The 12,910-nt window shown below is 35.7% G+C and overlaps 1 protein-coding gene across 2 annotated transcripts in view; it reads right to left on the bottom strand.

The window, feature by feature from the left end:
- The window catches only part of PAA1 (P-type ATP-ase 1), a 271,870-nt gene extending 259,334 nt beyond the window's left edge, over positions 1-12,536 (bottom strand). For both annotated transcript variants that reach the window (XR_016358675.1, XM_089809766.1), the window contains exon 1: positions 11,924-12,536. Coding sequence is in view for 1 of the 2 variants with exons in the window: in XM_089809766.1 (XP_089665892.1) it covers positions 11,924-12,346 (423 nt within the window). In the remaining variant the exon portion in view is untranslated. The remainder of the gene's footprint in view (positions 1-11,923) is intronic.
- Positions 12,537-12,910: the final 374 nt, after the last annotated feature.

The raw sequence follows: 12,910 nt of genomic DNA, 5'->3' as shown, positions 1-12,910 counted from the left end.
ATTTTCCATATTTTTCAACACAAAAAATAGAATTTATGTCCAGGAAAATAGCTTTGGGACAATCAGAAATTAGGATTTTAGTTGTAATAAATGAATTTAAAAATAAACAGTCTTAAACCTTAGTCTGTAAAAATTAATTCCTGTCCTAAAAATTAATGTGGGAGGTCTAGTGAAAACATTAGTACCCTGCCTATATATAGGCAGGGACTAATAGTTGTTATACTCCAAATAATACTTCATATACAGGTCTGATATATTCAAGATTATCTTCAGCAAGTAGAGAAAGAAAGGCATTATATCAGTTTGGTTGTTCAAAATTTGCAGATTCTATACAGGCACCCATCCCAAACATGGAGGGTTGCTCATGTATGTAAAGAATATGGATCTGTTCTAGAGAAAAACTAAGTTCAGTAATGTCATTAACCAATGAACAGTTTCAGATCCTTGTATACAAGTTGAAGTATAATGATAATTTCTGATCTCAGTATTGCTGCATGCAAAGGCTGCTAGTAATATATATAAGCTGATGACTGTAATTTATATCTCGAATGCCACGGTTATTGATTCAATGTATAAGAACAGTCACCTGATTGCAATAATATATATCGTGGAAGAGGTCACGATATCATGAGAGGGTGTGACTTTCCCATGGAAAATGCTACGGGAGTCACAAACTCTCATGAGATTGTGACTCTTCATAACCGATACCAATGCCTTTAAAACATTAATTGCCTTTACCGATTCATGTTAGAATATAACAATATTTAATATGGTGTGACTTATTAAAGTATTTAACAATATGAATATACATATAGATGTAAATAATAATATATACAAGAATATATATATATACATACATATACATACATGTACATACATACATACATATATATATATATATATATATATATATATATATATATACATTTGAATATATTATTATATCAATATCACAATCTTATATATGTTCATAACCATAATAAATACAAATGATTCAATCCAAATGAAGCTATATTCTTAACAATGTAAACAATACTTGTTAGATTCTAGCCCTCATATTGTAGGGACATTCTTTAGTGGAATGTCCCATAATCTGGCAAATGTCGCAAAAACATTTCGTAGGACAAGAACCTTTTGTTTGTCTGGCTTTTTTGAAGTCAGTACACCAGAATTTGCCCTCCTCGTTTTTGCTAGACCCTCCTTTTGTTGCCTTCAATTCTTTCATCATCCATTGGAGACCCTTCTGTAGGGCGTGTACTTTTTTACTTGAGTCCTCGTCACTGCTTCCCTCAAAGGACTCATCATCCGATTATGACTTGTTGGCTTTCTTGGAGGTCTTGCATCCACTCTCTAGATCCATGGTGCAATTGTATGTGTTGTTGTATGAAGTAGGGGGTACGATTTTCATCTTTCTCCAAAGGGATGTTTTGAGTCCCTCAAAGAGCCATCGCTTCTTGAGTTTTTCTGCCAGTGCACACTCCATTTTACCAAGTAATTCCTTCAGGCATCATCGGTAAGCTCTAACGGACTCACTCTTCCCTTATTTTGTACCATAGATTTTTCCTAGTATTTCATTGTCGTCTCACAGAAATCTAAATTCCTAAAACTCCTTTTTCAATTCAGCCCATGTCATCAAATTGATCTTATCTACACCTGAGTACCAGTCAATGACTCCCTCTTTGAGTGTAGTAGGGAATTGTTTGACCCATTAGTCCTCGTCAGTAACCCCATTTTCCGTCTAAATGGTCTTACATGTTCAGCAATGGCAAACAGAATCCTCCTTTGCCTGGCCCATAAATTTGGGCAATTTTTGCTTATTCGCTACCATGGCTACCGATTGTCATACTTGTTTTGCCACTGGTTGTGCCCTATGCGAGGTTTGAGCCTGCGCACCCACATTGCCTGCGTTGCATTGCAGTGTGGTAGGGTCCAATAAAGGGTTTCGATTACCAACTTGTATTCCCTCGTTCGGTGTGTGAGGAACAAACTAAGTGTCTTGATTACCCTAAGCTCATGCCGCTTCGATACCTCTAGCCGCACTGGTTCCTTCTTCACTCCTTTGGTTCTCCACCCATGGTGTACGAGACAAATTTATCAACTCTTCTCATGTTTCCTCAATCCAATTTAACCTTTGTTGTTTTTCTTCCAGTAACTTCTCACTATTTCTCACCCGCAGGTGTTTTGGCAAACCGCATTCCCCTTCAGTCACTGCACCTCACGTGGCACCACTATATTCACCCTTCATGATACCTCCATGATCCCCTTTAGGCAACCCTTCAACTAGTTGTCCCTCAGCGAGTTGCCTGAACCTCCATCTTCCTTTAGCTTGTCGTGCAAGAATTAAGGCTTGATACGTGGCGTGTATGGCATCAATTCCAAGAAAACATCATAACTAACAAATTAAACACTTTTTATTTATTTATATCTCCATACAATGTGGGTCGACTATATGACCTTGTTATTACAAATTTACAAGTGTTCTTTTTATTTGCCACTCCCAAGGCTTAAAGCTCATGGGTTGGTCCTTCGTCAGGTTGCATCACATTCAATGGCAGCCTCTGTAACTTCCTCTTGTGCAGCCTCCCTTCGTACGGATAGCTCAATGGCAAATCGTAAGAAAATATGGAAGTCAGTTGTCAAAGCATGTTCCCCTTCAATAAGTTTTGTAATTTCTTCTTCATTGGTTGTCCTGTTGTCATTCACAATTAGTACCATCTATTCCATTACCGTGAATCCCATTTTCTATTCAGCAACGGCACCAAATGTTTACCCTCGTGTGGTAATAGGAACTTAATGCATAGATATATAAGCGAGATGTTTAACACGGGAAATATCGAGAACTCAGTAGTAATTCATATATTCTTTAATCACCAAACACAAGGTTACATCCACAACCTACAACATGCCTTTTCTTATGAAGAAGGTTCATACATATAGTGTCCAAAGGAGTGGAAGGCAAACTGTCGCACCCGTGTAACCCCTCGGTTATGCCAAACTACTTAACTACCCAAGTTTCCCGACAATAGACAGCATAAATATATATATATATATATATATATATATATATAGAAAGGAACCTGTAGTTGTTTGCATACGTTATTTGGCATCCAAGTTGTAATGCTGCCCTTCTTAATTTCCGCTGCACCCTAAAACACAAGCACTGCCCAAAAATAATGAACACAACACTATAATAAACTATCGTTGCCTGCAAATGAAGGACGGCTTCCCAAACTACTAAATGTTGGCCTCTAAAAGAAGCAATCTGCACTTTAAGATATTCCCTACACTCTACAATTTTAGACTGATATGAAACGTTGGACTTCTTCACCATTTGAAGCACAAATAGATGGCTCTCAATGATGCCACCTCCAGGCACAATCTCACAAGATAGTTTCACTAGTTCAAAGTGCATTATCTAGATAGAATTCACAATTCCATCAAATAAAACTATTTGAAACCCTTGGCTCTCAACCCTTCACAATTTCACCAAAATACAAAAATATCATAAGCAATAGAATGAATGATTCATCCAAATGGACTGCATCTATAGAAAAACCAATTGCTTTATCCACACACCAACGGCTAGCTTCTGTGTCACAATTTTCACTTAAATAATGCATTTTCTTTTTGGTTGCACCTTTTTAATTTGAAATAATATAAAATAATAACTCGTTTACTCCAATGCCTTAATTAATTCCTTGGAATAGGCTTCCATGAATTAATTGAATAAACAGCCCCTTCCAATGATGACTCAACCCTCAGCTCAAGTGAAATTATAAAGTTAAGTTATAACTTTATAATAAGTCATTTAATGATTCAATAACAATTTGGCCACTAAAATAATAGTGACTCCCAAAACACTTATCCTTTTAATATATCGTCTAAAATAGGAGTCAGGCCTATTATTTCCTCATGTGACCAAATGCACTTTCCAAAAATAGAAAGGGTCCCTCTCAATCGTCACCGAACTTATCATTAATACTAAGTACATGAAACTAAGCCCAAATGAAGTCCAATCTAAGCCAAACGAACACCAAATTGGAACATACTGAATTGTAGATAAGACTTTCACCCTCCCATAATCAAGCGTTTGCCTCACAAGTCCCTCTATCTACAATAATTAACCTACAAGGGTCAATTATAGGCTAACCCCACTACATGACAAGAAGAAACTAAAAAGGGAACATTACAAAAACACACAATTCAGCCATCAAGCATGACTCTATCATATCAACATTGATTCAATCATCATCCACCAATATATCAAACTAGCATTCATTATACCGTCACTCTTCAAACATCCAATCAAGATTACTTAGTCGTAACTCATCAAAATCTTGAATCGCCAAATCAAAGGAATTCATCTGATCATTCAATCATACAATAAAAATCAAATGATGTAATGTCCCCTTTTAGGATAACTAGTGAATCTAGGACAAATTCCTTGCATAATCAATTGCAAGAGACTTATTTCCTTTAAGTCTTATGAGTTTGATCTAAACTTATGCAATTGATATATGTGTGTGTGTATGCATATATGTACACATGTATGTATTTACATATATAGACATATATGTATATATATTTACATATATTCACACACACACACACACACACACACACACACATATATATGTTTATTTGTGTGTGTATCAAAGTAACGAGAATCGGAATCAGATCAGAATCAGCAAGGCTGAATCGAATCATGAATCGGTTATGAATTGACAAATTTAAAAAACCCTTGAAATTTAGAGATTTGAACAATTTAAAACTTATTTCATGCACCCTTTATTGAATATAACTTAAACACACATAACATCATCAAATAGAATCTAACATACATAAACAAGGAACATAAATGATAAATCCATCACATATTGAAAATATAAATTTTAGCTAAGTAAATAGAAATCATAGGATCATAATGAGTCACAACATAGATATATAGAATTATAAATGTTGTCAAATCATAAATGCATGTAAGATGAAGATCCATAAAACATGTCTATTTATAAACAAAATGAAAAGACAAGTCTATCTCACTTTTCCTCTCTTTTTGTCATACTCGACAAATAGAAGGCCTTTTAGAGTTATAAGAAAGAAAAATGTGAAAAAAAATCATTAAATACATTGTATTTTTTATGTTTTTGAATATCCCAATTGGGTTGCCCGATTTTCTAGCCGATTCATGTGATTCATGACAATTCATGCCAAGAAATCATCGATTTGATTCATCGATTCACAAAAAATTGTCTAGCTTGAATCGAACTATTGAATCCCGTGAATCATTGTGACTCTCGCTACTATGGTGTGTGTGTGTGTGTATGTATGTATGTATATGTATATGTATATGTATATGTATGTGTATGTGTATGTGTATGTGTATGTGTATGTGTATGTGTATGTGTATGTGTATGTGTATGTATATATCATAGTAATAGATAGACACATCCCCTTCCTTTTTGCCCCACATCTCGAAGACGGGGAGGCATCGAGGATTTGGAGACTCTGTCGCCATCATAGTTGGCACTCACCGATTACTCTGCAAGTAGTAGGTAATCACCAAGTTTTCTCAGCCAGCAAGTATTTGGCAAAAAAACTTGCCATTTTAAAAACTCGGCCCTCTAAAAACTCGTAGACTAATCACTGATTTTTCAGCGAGTTTGCGAGTTTTAAAGGAAAGCTCAGTCGCGCGTTAGCAGGAGCGATATAGACCAAAAAAGTTTATTTTTACAACACCAGTTTTCTATCATGCAATCAGAGGCTTGAGGAGGGGAGAGATGAAGGGTTCCAAGGCATTCTTAGCTGAATGCAAGCAATTCAAAGTGGATTAGATGCATCTTCTCATTGAAATTTGCAAAAAAAATGTATTTTGAATTAAATTTTAGCAGTTTTTTTAGGTTCCCAAGTTATTTTTTAAAATGGTTGATTTTTTCCCGATTAAACTTTTAGGGGGCTTGGCGAGTTGTTTCCAAGTTCCCTATGTCCCCAATGGCACCACCAGATTTTGCCACCTCCACCGAGGATGGGGGAACATCACGGCGTTGACTATTTTTTGATTCAACTATTTACGTTCAATGTTTGATGTTTCAATTCAATGTGTTCAATGTTTGATGTTCTAATTCAATGCAATGTTCAAGTATTTGCTGTTTTACATCTTTAAATGTTATATTGCAAAACATCTTTCTATAACTAGCATTTTAAGTACCATATGTATAGTATATACAACACCCCCCCCCCCCCAAACCGGTCCCTTGCCACTGTCACCCCGCCATCTCCAAATTAAGGCCCCTCTGTCCCCTCATGCCCAGCCCCTTGTTCTACCATCCCCTCGTGCCCCAAGGTAGTATAACTATGGTATATATACATACATATGTGTGTGTGTGTGCATAATGAGAACTATAGATGTATTCAATCACTTGTTGAATGGTTGTTCTTATATTATATGATTAACATCAATATCACTGCTACCTTTGATTAAACAATTAGATATTGGCCAAAGGATTTGATCTATGCACTAAATGCAATTCACTTAAATGATATAATTATCTGCTAAATCTGATTTCACTGAATCAATTATACAAAGGATGATCTTGATGTACAATATGATGTTAGCCTTCTCTGATTTGGCAAGATGTGCTACAATGTTATCTAATCACCCATAGCGATGAATTTTCATTTCCAATACAATTCTTCAATACATGCAATGTATATGATGATAATAATGCTTAAAGAGATATGTTGTTGTTCTAGATAGGTAGTTATATCCTTGCAACAAAATACTGATGTTATTTCCGATATGATCCATTTATCCTTGCAACAATGGTGGTATCTCTAATCTCACTTTCAAACTATGCAATCGGTTAGTGCTAATAAGGCAATTGCTCAGCGAGCAGATTCAAGAGATAAAAAGAGGTTATAAATGAATCAATGATAGAATTAGATAGATTGCCTCCTTATATCTTGCAAATCAGTATGATAGCTTGTGTCCAAGCGACATCTGATATCTATTCATAATCGCCGCTTTTCTTTATATGCTATTTGCACCTCTTAGCATTCAATCACTAGTTGTAATTGCTGCCTCATTGATTAATGACAATCTTCCTTAATTAACCATTGATTAGTTAAATTTAGTTATTGCTGCCATGTTTCTTAATCATTCTTATTGATCTACTCATCTTCTCCATTTAATCAATATTGCTTAGCATTATACAAGATGTCGCATTAATGTTTAATCGATGTTTGTTCAACTTTGTCAAGATGCCTGATTCGATCTTCTTGTAATCATATTCCATCTGCATATCTTGATAAAAATTAACTATCTCTTAGCCATCATCAAGAATATATTTGGCTTCTTCATGTATGTCTCATATGAAAAAGACAATCAGACCATCATGCTCATCTGTTCAATGATTGATGATCAATGTTGATCAACTTCATAATCAATTGATCTTTTAATGTCTCCTTTTAAGGCATTGGTTTTTTCTATATGTCAAACTATAACTTTGGTCCCCATAGTCTAACATGGTGATTATGGAACACTTCTACTTGGAGATTCAATGGCTCTTCAGCTAATCTTTTGCACTTATTTGAGTCTTCTTCAGCTCGGTGCCCTAGTTTATTTGTGGTGTGCTTTCCAAAGATCATTCAGGACACTTTGATTCACACTTACTGTTTTTAGTAAGACACTTGGATGTTTTTGCCCATACTTACTATTTATATTAAGTCATGGGTGTGGTCAATTGGCATCATATCTATATCTGCAAAGTGGAAGGATTATTCCCATAAGTTGATATTAGCAATTATCAAGGGTTTAATGACTTAAGTTAAATTTTTCAAAGTTAAAACAAGTTTAACATTCATAATATTATTAATTATATTAAATGACTTTATGATATGATAAAATAAAGGGGGTTTTCAATGATTTTAAGTCATTTCCATGAAGTGATGTTATTTTAGTGCCTAGTGAGCTATAAGGTTTTAAATAATTTAATAAAGTGTTTCATGGAGATAGGCATGAACATTGAAGATATATAGTGAATATAAAATTAATTCATAAAGTGGACTCTAAGTTAAAATTATGGTAGGGATTACTTTATTATTATTCCCAATTGCAAGTAAATGTGAATATTAAAGGTGGGAAATTTAAATAGGGTTTTTGGAAACTTCATGAGAGGATTACAAAAGGAGATTTGAGGAAGTCATTTGAAATACTTGGCTTATTTTATTTCTCTTTGAGAAGCTTGAGAGCTTTGGCCTTCATTTACTGGAAATCTGACGGAAGCCCTTGGACTTTCTTGGTGATTTGGACAGAAACCCAAATCCATTTGTTGTGGATTCATCCTGAATTCATTATTGTGCTTTATCATCAGACTGTTGGAGGTTTCAACTAGAGATCTCTCTGAAGGATATGAAAGGCAAGTTGCAGATCATTGAAGGGTTTGCTTATTTTCAAAGGAAGAGGATGCCATTCTAGGGTTCCTTGTTTGGGGGTGCTGGAAATTCATGAGTACTGCAGTTTATCACTTGTTTGTTTGGACAACTGTAGATTGAAATCGGCATTAAAGAGTTGTGGAAGAAGCAAGCATATATCACTAATGCATGATTTGATCATAGTAAAACTTGTGGGTTCAATGTGCAACAATTGTTCAATGCTTCAAACTATTAGATGTTCTTGCTGCTGCAACATTCGAACTTGTAGGTGTTCAACATCTGCCACTCCTTGACCACAAATATTGTATTGCTATTATGATATTAGTGCAAAAATGGGGACATCACAAATGAACAATGAAGTCAGAACATCAACAAGCATCAGCAATTGAGTAGCATCAAAGGAATCAGATCTGACTTACAACAATCTTAAGCAGACGCAGACATAGAGAATCTGAAAATATATGCATGTGAAAAAATTTATTTGTCCCATATTCAATCAAGTGTAAAGTTGGAGAATGTAAGTTAGGGAGATGTGGTTGACCAAATATGCGATCACAAGGGTTGGAATAAGTTATAGTTGGACATTCCTGCCTCTTGTGGGCCGAGAGGCAAAATAATTGCACCAAGGAATGGAACTGGTCATAGCTGAACATTCCAGCCACTTGTGGGAAGGATCAAGTTGCCATGATGTGAATGTTGGATGCTCTTGGGCGTAGTTAGGCTGGCAGTTTATTGGCACCCTTTTGAGTTTCCTACCAAGAGTAATTTATGATTACTTAATAGATAGTCAGCTAGTCATAATGCCTATCTTAATCTCATAGTTCGCTAACTAATGTATTTGTTCACTATTTCTCAAAATTGCTAATGTTTGATGAAGTTCACTTTAGTCTGTTATTGTTGGAGTTGTTTCTAATGTGTAAAAATAGGTGAACCCCAATTTGGGACACTACAATTAGAAAACAAATTTTGAAAAACAAAAAATGGATCTGTGTATTTTATATTATTTAGAGTTGATGTGCATATTACAGAGTGGAAGTAAAATCTTTTAATGAATCAATAGGAAAGTTCCCCCAGACATCCAAAATTATGACATGTGTTCATTATCAAGCTCTTTGTGCCTTGGACTTGCTTCCCTCGCTTTGCCACCACCATGGCCACCTCTTCCACCTCCTTGCCTGCCTCCACCTTCTCACCCTCTTCATTCACACACCTCAATCATGACAAGCACAACCTCCTTGAGAGAGGTGGGTGTCCACAAACTTCAATCTGAACCTCTTAACTTGTATAGCATAATCAACACCGTTAGCAGCCAAAAATAGAAAAGAAAAGAAAGAATGATGCACACAATGAGGCTCCAGAGATGTACTTCCCAGTTAGGAATAATATGTCCTGCAAAGGATTTACAGCCGGCTCAAAAAATTACCCACTTGCTACAAACTGGAACACAAAAAACTCCAACAACAATAATTCCATCAGAAAAAACAAATATAATCATCATCAAATCCAAATTGAAGAAGCTTCATTATTCAACACAGTTATGCCTCCAGGATGAAACCACCATGACCAGCTAGAAGGGTTTAATCTCCAAAACCAACAATTTCTAGATTTTGTCCTCAAAAAAATTTGTAAGAACTCAGTGTTCTCTCCAGTAGCAGAAACAGTTAAAATTCCATGGCCAATCTTGCAAATGAGCTCTCAACATCATTTTATAGCTTTTTTGGAGGAAAATAATGATAACTTAAGAAGAAGAATTCATTTTCCCTCCAAAAAGATGTTTTGAAAAAAGATGATGATTTTTCATGTGCAAAAAGTCCCTAACCTAGGCGTCCAACTTGACACATACTTAAAACACCTTTTTAACAAATTATATGTTAAATTTTCATTTTAACATTTTCCAACATTAGACAACTTAAGTAAATAACTATTTAACTTACTTATTCACCCAAGTTGGGAAATGCATCCAAATGACTTAATTATGCAATTCTGATCATTCCAAGGTTATAAGGTAAGTCATAGGACAATGAGTCAAGCAACTACGCAACTTACTAAACTTAGTATGCTCCTTCTAGAAGTATGGAGAGCTCCCAAAAGATCGAAGTCAATTTTACAAACAAAATGAGAGTCAACTAAAATTGAAGTCACTACCATAAACAACAATTCTACAACATTGATCCTGTGCTCTTGAAGAATTTTTGAGTTCTCCCTTATTCGCCAATTAGCCTCCAAGAGAATTTAGAAACTAAACTAACCACTTACAAATCAATTTTGCTTAAAATGAGAACATTACACGAGGGTGGATTTTGCCATTCTTTCCTTTTTAACGAAAAATAAAATAAAAACCTTGGGAACTTCATCAACCTAAATTTCCTAGAGGCAAAAAAAAACAATTCATAGATTTAACTACCGCTGCCAAAGTCTCAACTGGTGCCGGCACTCTTGCATCATAATCCAATGTGAGGGAACTTTGGCATCGTATTCCAACGTAAAACACCAATGCCAAATCCTCGTGTGTCTATACCACCCATTGATATAACACCAACCAGCACTAGCTGCTACTTATGAAGTGCTCATATGTTCTTGGCATTAGGCATGCTAAAAGGAATTATTAATCCATGAGACGAAAATCGTACACAATTTGATTTTTCTGTCTTATCTTCCCCAAAACTTGCCATGTAGAGAGCTTTCAGTTGAATATAATTCTTAATTGAGTTTTTGTTGTTTCCTGATGTGAAACAATTCGTGTCCACATTACACTCGGATTGTTCTTAATAAACAAGAACATAAATCCGCTTCTGCCATGACATACTAAATTTGTAACAGCTTTACAATATTTTTGTTCCAGAGGGACTAAATTGTCGTTGACAAATCAAAAATAAAGAAGAGATAAAAATTATATCATCAAAACTTACGTGTAAATTTTACAATACCATGTAAAAATTTACCGAGTGCCTTAACAAGCTGGAAAAGTTTCTTGTTATTCTCTGTTCATGAGGACATTTTCGTGTTGAATTCTTATATTTGTAGTATCCTCCGTTTCTAACCAATAAATATGGGGTTTTAGTAAAGGAACTCCCCGAGTTTATATCATTTTCACACAATAATTAATCGTAGAAGCTATCATCAAACACAAACGTCACACACAACTCAAGCATACAATCAGTGCAATACAAAAAGGCTTAAAATAATAAAATTCCGTATCAAAAACGTCAATTTTAAAAAAGAATACATTGTTTCACACAATCGACTGGCAACTTTGGAATTAACAAGCGTAATGTAATTTTTTCCTGATTTTGAGAGTGGGAAATCTGTCATATCCTCCATATGTAGTCCACAACCGGACTTTTTTTAAAGTCTCACGCCTCAAAATAGTCATAGGTCGCCAGATTTTCACAGACCAAAAATGAAGTTGTGCATTTTATATCATCTCGAGTTTATGACATAAAGCAGCAGTAGAAAAATAATCCTTTGCCGATTCATAAAGAGATTTTACCCGGACATCCAGAATTATGACATGTGCGCCACTTTCAGGCTCTTTACGCACTGGATTTACTCCCCTCGCACTGCCGCCGCCGCCGCCGCCGCCTCCTCCGTCTCCGCGTACGCCTCCACTTCCGCCTCCTCCAGTGAGAACGCTGGAAATGCACGCCGTCTTAAAAGAATAAGGACGCCTTATTTGAGAGCGTGTTCCAATTACTCCACCAGTGAGAACAGGGGAAATGCAGCGCAGATGCAGATGCTTCAACAGAGCTGGTGCACCCGCCATTGACATACGCCCCTGAATGTTACAAAAACCATCCATTGTTCTTCTTCTCCGCTGAATTTGGCGAACGTGTTGTATTGTTTTGTTCCATTTGGCTAGGCAATCCATTGCAGAGAGCATCTCTCTATCCCTCCATTTCTCAATATTCACCATCCGTTTGCTTCATGTTTTTTATAACTGCGTGTCAGAATTGACTTGCTCTAGCCATATAATTGTCAAGAGAAAAAAAGCTCCAGCGAGCGAATTAGAGGAGATGACCCACTAGCCGTTCTTGGTAACTTTGCACGCGTAGAATTTTTAGTGATGTCCATGTGACCAAACAATCGAAGGGACTTTTGCCAACATCTATCATGCAAATTCCAAATTCTTATCTAAGGTTAGTTTTCCTATCGGTTTATTGTATTTTTTCCGAAGAAGCTTTGCATGTTGTACACCATTGAATTGATTCTCATATGAGCTCTAATGTCATCATATGTTTGAGCACTCACTAACAATGTGTCATTTAGACTCAAAATCTACATTGGGCCTTTTCCATATGTTAGTCTCGCAACTTAGATGATGGAAATCTATCCTCAACTAAGCCACTAATATTCTAGCTATCCTTTTAATAGTTACCCTAAGATAAGTCTTATCATCATGTTCCTAGGTTGAATTGAAGAGTTTAATGTAATGAGCATTTTTCCAACCTATGCTATTATTCCATATGGAAGTTCAGAA

This window comes from Cupressus sempervirens, chromosome 11 (assembly GCF_028749045.1).
Source record: "Cupressus sempervirens isolate cs-2001-9-10 chromosome 11, ASM2874904v1, whole genome shotgun sequence".
Lineage (NCBI taxonomy): Eukaryota > Viridiplantae > Streptophyta > Pinopsida > Cupressales > Cupressaceae > Cupressus > Cupressus sempervirens.
Note: the sequence above shows the minus strand (reverse complement) of the source record. Positions and strands in the feature narration are given on the sequence as shown.